General features: G+C 34.7%; 1 protein-coding gene across 3 annotated transcripts in view; it reads right to left on the bottom strand.

The window, feature by feature from the left end:
• The window catches only part of KCNK2 (potassium two pore domain channel subfamily K member 2), a 156,425-nt gene that overhangs the window by 17,120 nt on the left and 126,663 nt on the right, over positions 1–12,642 (bottom strand). For all 3 annotated transcript variants that reach the window (XM_045536423.1, XM_045536422.1, XM_045536424.1), the window contains exon 6: positions 3,935–4,074. In XM_045536423.1, coding sequence (XP_045392379.1) covers positions 3,935–4,074 — 140 coding nt within the window. The remainder of the gene's footprint in view (positions 1–3,934; positions 4,075–12,642) is intronic.

Below are 12,642 nucleotides of genomic sequence, written 5' to 3'. Positions count from 1 at the left end.
ACCTTTACTGTTAAGCATGTGTCTACTCTCCATTAGAGCTTTAAAAATAATGAAACAAAGAAACACACAAAATGCCTATGTCTCCATGGAAAAATTACTGAGCTCATTATTGTTTTCCTTGAGGAATGCAGATCAACTATAATTATATGTGGCACTTTTGAAACAATACAGTGTTATTCCAACTAATCATTTCCTCTTCAAATATTTCAGATGGATTAGCTATACCAACATGTTTTATTTCAGCATGTTGACGGAAAATGATATTTTTTCCTTACTTCCGACATAATAATTTCATTAAAATTATTCTTCATTGGAAACAGAATGTTTTAACATAAAAAATAGAAATTAAATAAGGCCATATATATGACTAGACCTATATGTTCATACTTTACCAGTATGGTTTAAGCAGATTTGTTCTTGAAAAAATAATATAATACTGGGACTTATTATTATTAGCCAAAATCTTTTTACTCAGGGAAAGCATGTGTCTAAGTATTATGACTTAGAAATGTGAAACTACGTTTTGTTATGCATTTTTTATTCTCTGCACTAGTTACATATTTTAATGGAGAGGATTCTCAGTTATCAAAAATATTTAGCATTTTTCTTCATCAGAGCTGAAAACTAGAAAAAACTTTGTTGCTTCTTAATACTTTGGAAGTTTTTAAAAGTTGTAATCTCTGGAATGGTTTAGGTATAGAAAGTAACGAATACCTATCGAGCAGTCACCTGGCACTGGTTCACCTACATAAAGATGACAACTAAAATATATTTAGTTAGGTTTTATTTAATTATATCCTTCAGTGAGTTATTTCAAAACTAAAATTATCTAATAATCATTTTTCCATTGCTACAGAAATCTTAGTACTATTTCATTTATAAAAACTTTGGTACTGATAATCTTTAGATAAATTATAAATTGATTTTCCCTTTCTTTCCTCACATCCTCTGTTGAATTTGTGACCCTATTTTGCACTTCCCTAAATTGCATTATAAATCTGAACATACACATCTGCTCAAATTGAAAGTTCCATTTCCACTGATTCAACTGCTCAGAGTGGCTGTGGCTTCAGAGCGTTCACGTAAACCTCTGCTCATGGCTTTTGTTCATGTGGGCTTTCTACAAATGCAATCACCAGAAAGTACATGCTACTCAAAACACCAGGTAGAAGCCAAAAAATTTGTGGTAAGAAAAACATAATGCAATATTTAACTAAGCATGAAAACACAATGATACATCTCATACTTTCAGTTGAGAGTCATGAAGATCACTCATAAGTAGACACACAAACTTGTTTTTCTCATTAAATAAATCAGTTGTGTAGAAATTTAAACTTATTTGAAAGGATGGTGTTATGACCTGAATTGTATCTCCCCAAAAGTCATGCGGAAGCCCTAATCCCTAAATGACTGCATTTGGAGATAGGGCTTTTCACAAGGTAATTAGGGTTAAATGAGGTCATAAAAGCAGGGCCGTAATCCAATAGGACTGGTGTCCTTCTTGTAAGACAAAGATCTACTCATTGTTCTGCAGATGGTTGTTTAATTTCCTTGACTTTGTGTAGAATTGAGTGTTTCCATTGGAGTTGATTTCTAATTTTATTCCACTATCGTCTGAGAAGATACATAGTATAATTTCTATTTTTCTTTAATTTGTTGAGACATGTTTTGTGGCCTAAGATGTAATCAATCTTAGTGAATATTCCATGTGCTGATGAGATAATGTATATTCAGTCATTTTGGGGTAGAATGTTCTGTAAATATCCGTTAGGCCCATTTGCTTTAGAGTCCCATTTAAGTCCAGTGTTTATTTATTTATTTTCTGCTTGGAGGATCTGTCCAGTTCTGTCAGTAGGGTGTTCAAGTCCCCAGCAATTATGATGTTGCTGTTTCTCACTTTGTTTAGATCTAGTAGGGCTTGTTAGATTCTAGGGTACACAGGTGCACCCAGGGAATCTGGGTGCACCTGTGTTGGATGCATAAATATTTAGGATTGTTATGTCTTCTTAATGAATTGCTCCCTTTACTGTTATTATTATAATGACTATCTTTGTCTTTCTTTAGTATTGTTGATTTGAAGTTTATGTTATCTGATATGAAAATGACTACATCTGCTTTCTTTTGATTTCCATTTGTCTGAAATATTTTTTTTCCATCTCTTCACCTTAAGTCTGAATGAGTCCTTGTGGGTTATATGTGTTTCCTGGAGACAGCAGAGAATTGGCTTGTATTTTTTAATCCATTCAGCCATGCTGTCTCTTGAGTGGAGAATTTATTCCTTGAAATAAATTACAAAGGGGATACAAGTTATCAAAATCTGTGGGACTCGTCAAAAACAGTCCTACGGGGAAAATTCATAGCCTTAAATGCCTACATCAAAAAGACAGAAAGATAGCAAATTAACAATCTAATGAATCATCTCAAGGAACTAAAAAAGGAAGAACAAACCAATCACAATCCCAGCAGAAGAAAGAAATAACTACGGTCGGAGCTGAACTAAATGAAATTGAAAATAAAAAAAAATACTACAGAAGATTAATGAAACAAAGAGTTGGTTCTTTGGACAGATAAACAAAATTGATATACCTTTTGCTAGAAAGGAAGGGACCCAAATAAGCTCAATCAGAAATGAAAAAGGTGATATTACAACTAATACCACAGAAATACAAAATATTTGTGAATACTATAAAAATCTCTATGCACATAAACTCAAAAATATTGAGGAAATGGACAAATTTCTGGAAACACACAACTTCCCAGGGCTCAATCAGGAAGAAATAGAATTTCTGAATAGATCAATTACAAGCAAAGAAATTGAAGCAGCCATAAAAAATCTTCAAACAAAAAAAGTCCTGTACCAGATGGTTTCACAGCCAAATTTTATCAGTCCTATTAAGAAGAATTGGTACTCATACTGCAGAAATTATTTCATAACATCGAGAAGGAAAGAATCCTCCCCAACTCATTCTACGAAGCCAGTATCACCTTGATACCAAAACCAGGAAAGGACACAACTAAAAAAGAAAACTATAGACCAATATCTCTTATGAATATAAATGTAAAAATCCTCAACAAAATTGTAGCAAACCAAATTCAGCAGCACATGAAAAAAATAATCCACCACAACCAAGTGGGCTTCATCCCAGGAATGCAAGCATGGTTCAACATATCTAATCCATAAATGTGATTTGCCACATAAACAGAAACAAAAACAAAGATCACATGATCATCTCAATAGATGTAGAAAAAGCATTTGACAAAATTCAGCACCCTTTTATGATAAAAACTCAACAAAATAGGCATACATGGAATATAGTTCAAAATTATAAAAGCTAAATATAAAATCAAAATTTAATTTCAAAATAAAATTTCAAAATCAGTATGTAAATTTCAAATTTTCCAAAATATCATGAGTCAAAATTCTAATGTTCATTTCTATATTTATAGTCCAAAATAGGTGACCAGATATCTTTTTGAACAGCTAAAATCTACATACAGAGAAAATAGTCATAATACATACAGCTTTGGAGTATACATGTGTTGTGTGTGTGTGCATGTGTACACATGTATATAGAAATTTAAAAAATTATTGAATAGAGTAAAAAATTCAAAATTATGGAAAACATTCACTATTCCATGCTACTGATACCTTGATACAAATATTTTCTATTATATTTTGCTCTGGGGAATAACATTCACTTTGTGCCCTTGAGGGGAAAAAAAAAAACAAAAGAAAAAGAAATAATGAAGAAAATATTTTTAGTTACATCTTTTTTCATTACAAAGTGCCCTCAGTTCCTAGATACCACCTGGCATATAAAAGGAATTTCGTAAATATTTTAAAGTGAATGAATTATAACTCACATATTTTCCTATAGCCTCACACAGCAAATTCATGCCAAACATAAATATTAAAAATGTAAATAATGTTTACCTCTTCTTTTGTCTTTTTAGATATTACTCGAAGCCAATCTCCAATCATGCTCAGGACAGCAGCAAAGTAGGCAAGCCCTACGAGGATCCAAAACCACACGACAGGCTTATAGAAGTCTAGATATTCAATGTCAGATCCACCTGTGGGAAAAAAACAAGGCAAAACAAAATAACTTCATATTCCTAGGAGTAAACAACCTAAATATTAATATTTGCTAAAATTATTAACTGAATTCTTGCCCATTGACCTATGTTATTTTCTTCATATTGAGTTTCTCATTTTCACTCATGTAATTATTATCTATTTTTGATGAACAAGTTAAATATTAATAAGTTCTTCTTAACGAGACCTTTCATTGCGTCTCCAGGTCATAATGATTTTTCCTTGCTCCATGTTTTGTTTTAATTTATTATAATCTGTCTCAGTCTAGCACTTAATTATTCTATATGTACTAAGTTTCTCTTTCTACTTCTATGGTAACAAGTAAAAGGTACATATTACACATTTTTGATATCCGTTTACCTTATTGCCAATACTTACATGTGAACCAACTGACTTAAAACCAAGCTAAACAGAAAGTGGGCAACTCTAGTGATGGCTCTTATTTTAAAGTCATCAATACAATGGATTGATAACAAATGCCAAAGACAATGCCTTGATGGGTCTCATGTGAACAAATAGCAATTTGCAGGTGATACTGCCATTCATTATTCTCTGACTTTTCAGAGGAATTTCCATGTTTGTCATAAATTTAAATCCCTAACTCTTGAGAAAAAATTGGCAAAGGAGCTCTTTCTCTTTACTCTAACCCTTGAGGTACCATTCCATCCATGTGGGACAATAACTGCACCTTTGAGAATCTGGATTCATTTTAGCACATGCGTTATACAGCACATATTAACGCGGTCACCTTTTAAGCCCTGAACATTGAAACTGCTACTTATTTTCACAAATAAGGAATCAAGTTCCTTTCTTGAGAAATTTATAATTTATCTCAAGAAAGTGAGACAATTCACCAATATGGGGCATATTGAGTTATAGCAAAAGAGAATTAAAAAGTGCTATGAAGGACGAAGAAGAAATGGTTTTTCTGGAATGGGGAAGGTGACTCTTAAGTAAGGAGGATAAAAACATGGACTAGCTCAGTGCAGAAAATACACAGCATATTCAAAGGACTTTTAGCAGTGGATGAAGCTCCACATGGGCAGAGCCAAAGAGCGCACAGGTGGAAGAGAGGAATCTAGAAAAAGCAGGCTGTGTCCGATTGTGAAGCCTCTATCCTCACTCAGTGGAGAACAGGCAAAAGTTTACAGGGAGATAAATCCTATATTCATGCTTGACGATATGCACAGAAAGATCTAGTGGCAGAGAAGAAAGAATTGACAAGGAAGCCCCATGAGAGAGAAGCTTTTCTTCTGAACTAGCTAAGACATTACTGTGTCTGAGTTAGGTAGGGAAGGAAAGAAGAGTCATTTCAGAGGCAGAATCATCAGGGATCAATGACCAATTAGTTGGTGTGACAAGTGAGAGGAAGAGCTCTCTGATGACCAACGAACCTCACTTGGGAGATGATGCAGTAACTGAATAGGAAAGGAACTGTGACTAAAACAAGAGAAAAGTAATTTAAACTGAGACATGATAGGTTTAAGCACTCAAAGTCATACCCAGCAGGACCCTTAAATGCAGATCTAACACTTAACAGGACAGAGCAGGAGATAAGGATTTTAGGACCAACAGTATAGACTGGGGGTGCTTAAACAGGGGTCATGGATGCAACCCATATTTCATAACAACAACTAATCAATTGCAAGTCTATATTAAAAATCAAGTATAAAATATTGAGCATAACATTACTCTAAATTAGACTTTCAGTTGCTCACATTGACATTTTCAAATTATAAGGGGTCAGAGTAAAAAGACGGCATTTTTCTATCAGGTAAATAATGTGAATAGATGCAAGTTCAGCTTTCTTTTGGAACCAATAATTTTTGAGAGTACAGTTTACAAAGTGAATAATATTACCTTCAAAATATTGTGAAAATATTATTTTGCGTAACATTGAAAAAATCATTTCTGGGAAGAATTATGGATGCTAAATGCATCTCGTGATGGTTAAGACTTGGCTCCGGGGGGATGCAACTCTACAAATCCACAGAGCTGATTTAAGAAATGTGTGCGGAAACCTGTTATTTGATAGGCTCACCAGCGAATTCCATTTTTTCAAATGTTTCCATTTCAATGAAACCAAAATGACATTTTTTTCCAAGTACTTTCTCTTTCAAAACCAAAAAATCTTCATCCAAATATTTGTGACTCATTTAACACATAAGTTCACCAAGATGTTGATTTTAGAAGAGTTAGTTCATGCTCAAGATGACTTTTTATAAGTCTTCTTTCTTATAAACAGGATGTCACAGTTTGAAAAGAGTAAATTAGCTTAATCACTAAAAGGTCTATATTTGGGTAAAATGTTCAACCCACAAGTTTTAGTGGATTCTAAGCTCAGGGGAAAAATTGTTTTTCCTTTTTAAATTGCCACTCTTAAGAGGAAATACTGGCAGTCAGATGATCTCAGAAAACTAATACTACATATAAGCAGTTTTGTCAAACAACTCACAAATCCTACACACTTTCTGATATTTAAAATTTATAAATTAATTTTTATATTAATCAATTCTAAGAATCATATTTAAATGAACATATCTATAATGTCAGGATAACTTCATAAGAATGGTTGTTAGCTTTATTTTTAAATTAGAAAATTCTTTAAAAAGAAATTCCTGGCTGCTACAAGCATTCGTTTCAGTCTAGCTATGTTTGGGAAACCTATCCACGTGTCTCTTGCTTATTAAGAGATCTAGTCTTTTATTGACTTCCTGTAGAATTTCTATCTCCACCACACCCTTTTCTTCTTTTTTCCACAGACTCCCTGAGATGCAGCCTGTAGGTTTCTACAACCCACTCTTTTTTCCTGGGTTCCCCATCAACCTGGCACTAATAGTCACTCCACTGCTTTTTTTTTTTTCCTTTATTGCCACTGAAAATGCACAAACAAGTTCTTTCCATTTTAAGAGCTTTCTGGCTAATCATTATAGGAGAGCATACAGACAGCAATAAAAATAGCAAACAGGGGTGGAGGTACAAAGGTTTCGGGAATCTTATAAACTTTTCCAAGTAGTCAAAATAAATCTAATCTTCCTGACTCTCTGTTATGATATGTTACAGCTTCTTTTAGATCCAGCTCTCTCTGGATCTCTTCTCCCTGATACTTGCATAAGGAGCTCAGCCAGAACCTCATCCAATCTAACACATTAGACTACTAAAAATATAGCTCAGGAAAGGTTCTGGCTGGCATTATTGTTAGGAAACCATCCTCTCTACAAAGTGGGTTTCCTAACTTAGCTGGGAACAATTCCTCTACTCAACATTAAGAAAGTCCGTTCCTACCTGGCTGCAAAGAATTGTTGATTGGGTCATGGCAGGTATCTCCTTGAAGGCATTTTTTTTTACTCTGGCCCTGGTATCCCTACATAACCCAGTCAATATGCTCACATCAGCTGATTTACAGGATATTCACAATTGGATTGGGAGAGAGGAGGGCAAAGTCAGACTTCTTGATTACCAACATAAATGAAATCATTCATCCCAAAGCCCCGTGGGTAGGTGTCGAGGGGAGCTGTATTCCTACTCCTTACACTTCCATTGACTTAGGGCAGGGCTGTTAATAAGACCCTTTGGCCCTAGATTTAAGGCACATCACCAGCTGCCTTTATCAGAAATAAAGCTGATGATCTAATTGCCATCACTGTCATGGTTTGTTTGGATCTTAGGAATAGAAGACAGGTTTCTACTGGCTTCCTGTAATTCTAACGGTAAGCTTCCCACTCTAAAATAGAGATGTCATAATCTCAGTAGGAATTAAGTGACATCTGTCAGGCCATACAGGCACGGGACAGCAGAGCTAGAATTCAAACCTAGATCTGCACAGCTCCAAAACGCAGGCTCGTTCATGGAACCCACTGGTCCATGTCACCTACAATCGTAGCTACTGTCCTTCTTATTTATCCACCAACCTATTTTGCCCTTACTGCCTGGCAGGTACTCAGCTAAGGCTGCAAACACTCAGCTGAAGGAGTCGTACCCACTCCCCTCAAGGGTCTCACCTAGAAACCACGTGGGTCTGCCGACAAACACCGTCTCCCTAGGAGCCTCCTCACCTTGCTCTGTCCTCACTCCAACAGTTGCCAACAGTTGGCTTCTTCCAAAGAACCTGAACTTAAAACACCTCCTTCCCCTTAAATTCAATTTTCTTTTTTTGGTGATTTTTCTTTTCTCTGAATCACAAAATATTTACAAAGAAAACCATCCTGGTTTAGTTTAGATAACAAATATTCATTTTAATTTGGGTTTTTTTAACTTTACTTTTATTAATTAAAGCTATTCTGCCTTAATACGGAGGGGAAAATCTTATTTTCTGCTTTAGTATATTTTTCTTTTGTTATAGTCATTTAAGTGAATAAGCTGTTCCTCGTTGCTTCAAGAACTGAGAGGCTCTTTCAATGATATCAGTGATACTGTAAATCCGGTTTTCCTTTTTTACAAATGGAAATAAGACTTCAGTATGAAACAATAGCTCACCTACTCTAAACCAAACTTCTCATATGCCATGGAGTCAGAAAAACATAATGCCAAAAAAGGTAACTAAGCCTCTAGCATTCAAACGTATATTTTGGGATTCTATATTTCAGCATTTAAGAAGTCCATATGCTTGGTCTTAAATTAGGAAAACTGCCATGAGAAGAACAGCAATCTCACCATCATATAGAAAGAAAAATCAACACATCGTCTCATTCATTTATCCTTTGCGAAGATGGAACAGTATACAGGATGAACACAATAGTTATCCCTAGAAATTACCTTTAAATCTCAATACAGAGCAATCTGGAATTTTTTTTTTCACAAGAATTAGTACAACTTACTGCCTGCCCCACAAAGCTATAATTATCAATCACTGAATGCTTTCTTCCTCATTTTTCCCCACATGCTTTTACAATGCTTCTATAGATGCATTCTGAACCCTAGAAATTACATAACTTGTTGGTTTTTCCATAGTCCCATGAGACTTCTGAACTTTGGGTCAAATCCTGTTTAATTGATCAACAGATGGCTATCAGCTCTCTTTGAGTTTTCTGGGAGTCAATGGCTGAATCAAGGAGTGACCAGGACCCTTGCAGAATTTTCCTGCATTATAAAACAGCAACGACCAGGAAGAGAAGAAAGTTCCCTATTTAATTTAATTGTTGTTCTTGGATTTCGTACATTCTATCCCACAGGAAGAGGAATTAGAGCAATTGTTATCACCAAGTGCTAAGCATAGTATCTAATTTACAGTACGTGCTCACTAAATACCTAAACAAACTAATGAATGACTGATGAATAAAATACATCTCTCTAGCAGTCACACAAATTCTCCCTTTCTGATCAAAGTGACTTTTCTGAGCCATTGTTGTGTCAGTGGTGGTGGTGGCAGTGACTGTTCTCCAATAGGTCTCACTCTTTTTCCGGTACTTTCTTTGTTATCTGTTGAATTCCTGGCAAAGTGTTACTCAGTGATCAACTCAATAATAGCCCTTTTACTAACTGGCTTCTGACAAAGTTGCAAAACTCTTAAGCAACATCAGATACTGTTTTCTAGAGGGTCTCTACTAGAACAAATTGTTTTGGAAAAAAAAAAAAACTTGCCACGGTTTTTAAACAGAGATTTATGTTTTCACGATAAAATTCTCTTTACTTAAGCAAGCTCTAAGCACTTCAATGAATGAGTCATAAGTTCGGTTTTACAGGAAAGCAATAGTTTGGTTACCTAAACACTGCATTTCCAATAATGAGTTTTAAAACATAATTCCAAGAAAACTTCATTCTTAATATGAGACATACAAATATGTTTTTTCCAAGTCAAACAAATGTGATGACAAATGATTATAGAACCATGAAGAATTATAAAAATGTTATAAAGGTAAATGAACCAGGAGAAGAAGAATTTTACCTGGGAAAGTTCCAAATTATATTTTCTATATAGAAGGAACACAAGGCAGTAAGCACCAAAGCCTGATTGACCTAGTACGCATTCAATAACTACATGTGTGCTGAAAAAAATTTCATTACTTAACCAAGTATAAATTTCACTCACCAAAATTCCAAAGAGGTATATTTCTATGGTGAAATAAACCAATGCTTAGATATTTTCATAATATCGACCATGAAGATTTCTTAGAACATCTGAATTTTTGCTTGGAATTTTTGGTTTTTATTAGAAAACTAGGTAATGTGAGGACACTGCTTTGTGAAACAATAAATCTGCATCTGGCTTTTTTACCCATTCACATTGCCTCTCATGAATCAATCCGGTTTATGAAAAGAAGTGTTTGGAAGGACTACATTGGGCAGCTTCTAACCAAGCTGTGAAAATGTGTGTCTTAGATTCCATTGACCCCCTCTAACCCTAGCAGCGTATATTAAAGGAGCCACCAGCTTTGAAAAAGAATTTTAAATTGTATTAAGTTAGGTAATTATTTGACTTTTCTCAAATTTTGAAGAATCACCAACTCCTTTTTTTGTGAGTGTTTTCTTTTAAAGCCATGGACCTTTCTAAAGAAGACAAGTTGTAAAAGCCAGCCTGAATAAGTAAAAGACAATCTTTCACATATTACCATATACTAATACTACTTATTTTATTTTAATGAAGAAAAGCTGATTTAGCACTCAGTCTATAAAGCAAGCATGACTTAACAACTTATCACCCCAGGCATCTGTCCAAATAAAAAAATAAAATGGTAAAAGTTAAGAAACAGAACATAAAGCATCAACATTAATTTTTAAATAATAATTTAACCATGAACTTTAACTTATCTCTATGAATTTGACTATATAAATCATTATAAATGCTTTTAAAATCAAGTAAATGACACTTTGCTAAATAATTTCCTTTCTCCCTTCTCACCTTTCAGGAAGAGGTACTCTGCATTCACTACCCTTAGCAATAGGGGTCTGCTTATTCATATGTCAAACAAAAGTGTTGGACTGACTCTGTGGCCTCCCAGGTCCCATTTAGCCCCAGAACACTGACCCCTGAGATAAGACGAAAAGGGTCATCAGGAAGAAGCAGGTACCAATCACTAAGGAAACCCTCAGTAAGCCACTAAAACATTTTGCCCATATAAATATAAAATTAAAATTTGCTGGGAGATCTCTTCCTGCAGAAAAAGTACTAAGTGCTGAATTCCCATATTCAGTCACATGCACAGAGACCACTGCCTATCTGTGGTCTCTAAATGCTTTGGATTCAACATTACCGACAATGGAAAAGTACGATATGTGCAAATCTAAATATACAGTTATTCATGAGTTAGAAATTTATTATGCTCTAATATATTGTATCATAAACATTGTGACATATAAAAATAAAAAGTAAGGAGTGGGGATTTAGAAATGCATAGAAATAGGAGTTGTCATATTTTCTTCTCATCATAGAAAGTCTACTTTTCTTGTTTATTCCCTGGGGACAAGCACTATTTCAGAGTTCTGCTCTAAATCACCACAGCATCACTTGTTGTTCTTGAGATGCTCCCAATAACTACACCAACATTAAGAAATATGAATATATTACAAACTGTATCATAAACGTTTATAAATCACTTTCCAAAATATGTTCTTATCTTTCAATAACGCCACAGTTTAAAGAACATGTTATTTAAGATAGCTTCAGAGATGTTCCTTATAACAATGTAATTGAGCCCTAATCCCATTCGGAACAGGTTTTGCAGGGTTTGAGAAGAGCATCGAATACTGAGTGTGCATTAGGGGATGTACATCTTTGTTTTCTTTTGAGATTTATAACCCAATAGAAAGACGAGAAGGTTCAAGTTAGAGCAATGGCTCTTGCTTTGCCCTGGCAAAAATAGCCAAATTAAATAAGAACTCTATCTGTAGCGACATCTAATAGCAAGAGGGAAGGTTCTAAAAAGTAAATAACTGATCATTCCCAGATGGGGACCTCGCCTTACTTAGCTCAATAGCTAATTTTACAGTCACAAGGAGCCAAGAAGCAAAGGCTAATTTTGTGTACTCTAACGAACTATATGAGGCAATTATTTTCTAAGATCCTTTAATAAGAAATCCTCACAAGTTTTATTTTTCCAAAGACTCTTGCAAAGGGCACACATTAGCTACCCGGCCTTTGCCACATCTGCCCCCTCATCCACGCCTCATTCCAGAAACACTCCCTGGGCACAAGAACCCAGCATGTAATGACCATAGTACTAGCAGCCGGGTTCTACGGCTTTATGAAGACCAACATGGCCATAAAACATAACACATAAATTAAGGAGACAAAGGTGAACGGACAAAACTGTGTTAATCTGCCTCCTCTCTAATTTTTCTTACTTAGCATTTGTGACTTTAATCACATCAAATTCCTATGCTTAAAACAGTGTATTTCTACCATTTTTTATTATTTCTTCCATAAAATAAAAATAAAATAAGTAACGGATTTAAAGAAGGGTAACAATATAATAAATCCTACTAAGGATTTGTTTGTTAGATTATACTTAATGACACACAGGGATCTTTCTGTCACCCTACTCTCCTACCACACTGTGTCATAATTTTGAATCAGGGTCACCGCTGATACACACAAGATGTTTTCCTTG

Source organism: Lemur catta, chromosome 23, assembly GCF_020740605.2.
Source record: "Lemur catta isolate mLemCat1 chromosome 23, mLemCat1.pri, whole genome shotgun sequence".
Lineage (NCBI taxonomy): Eukaryota > Metazoa > Chordata > Mammalia > Primates > Lemuridae > Lemur > Lemur catta.
This window is presented reverse-complemented; position numbering and strand designations above follow the sequence as displayed.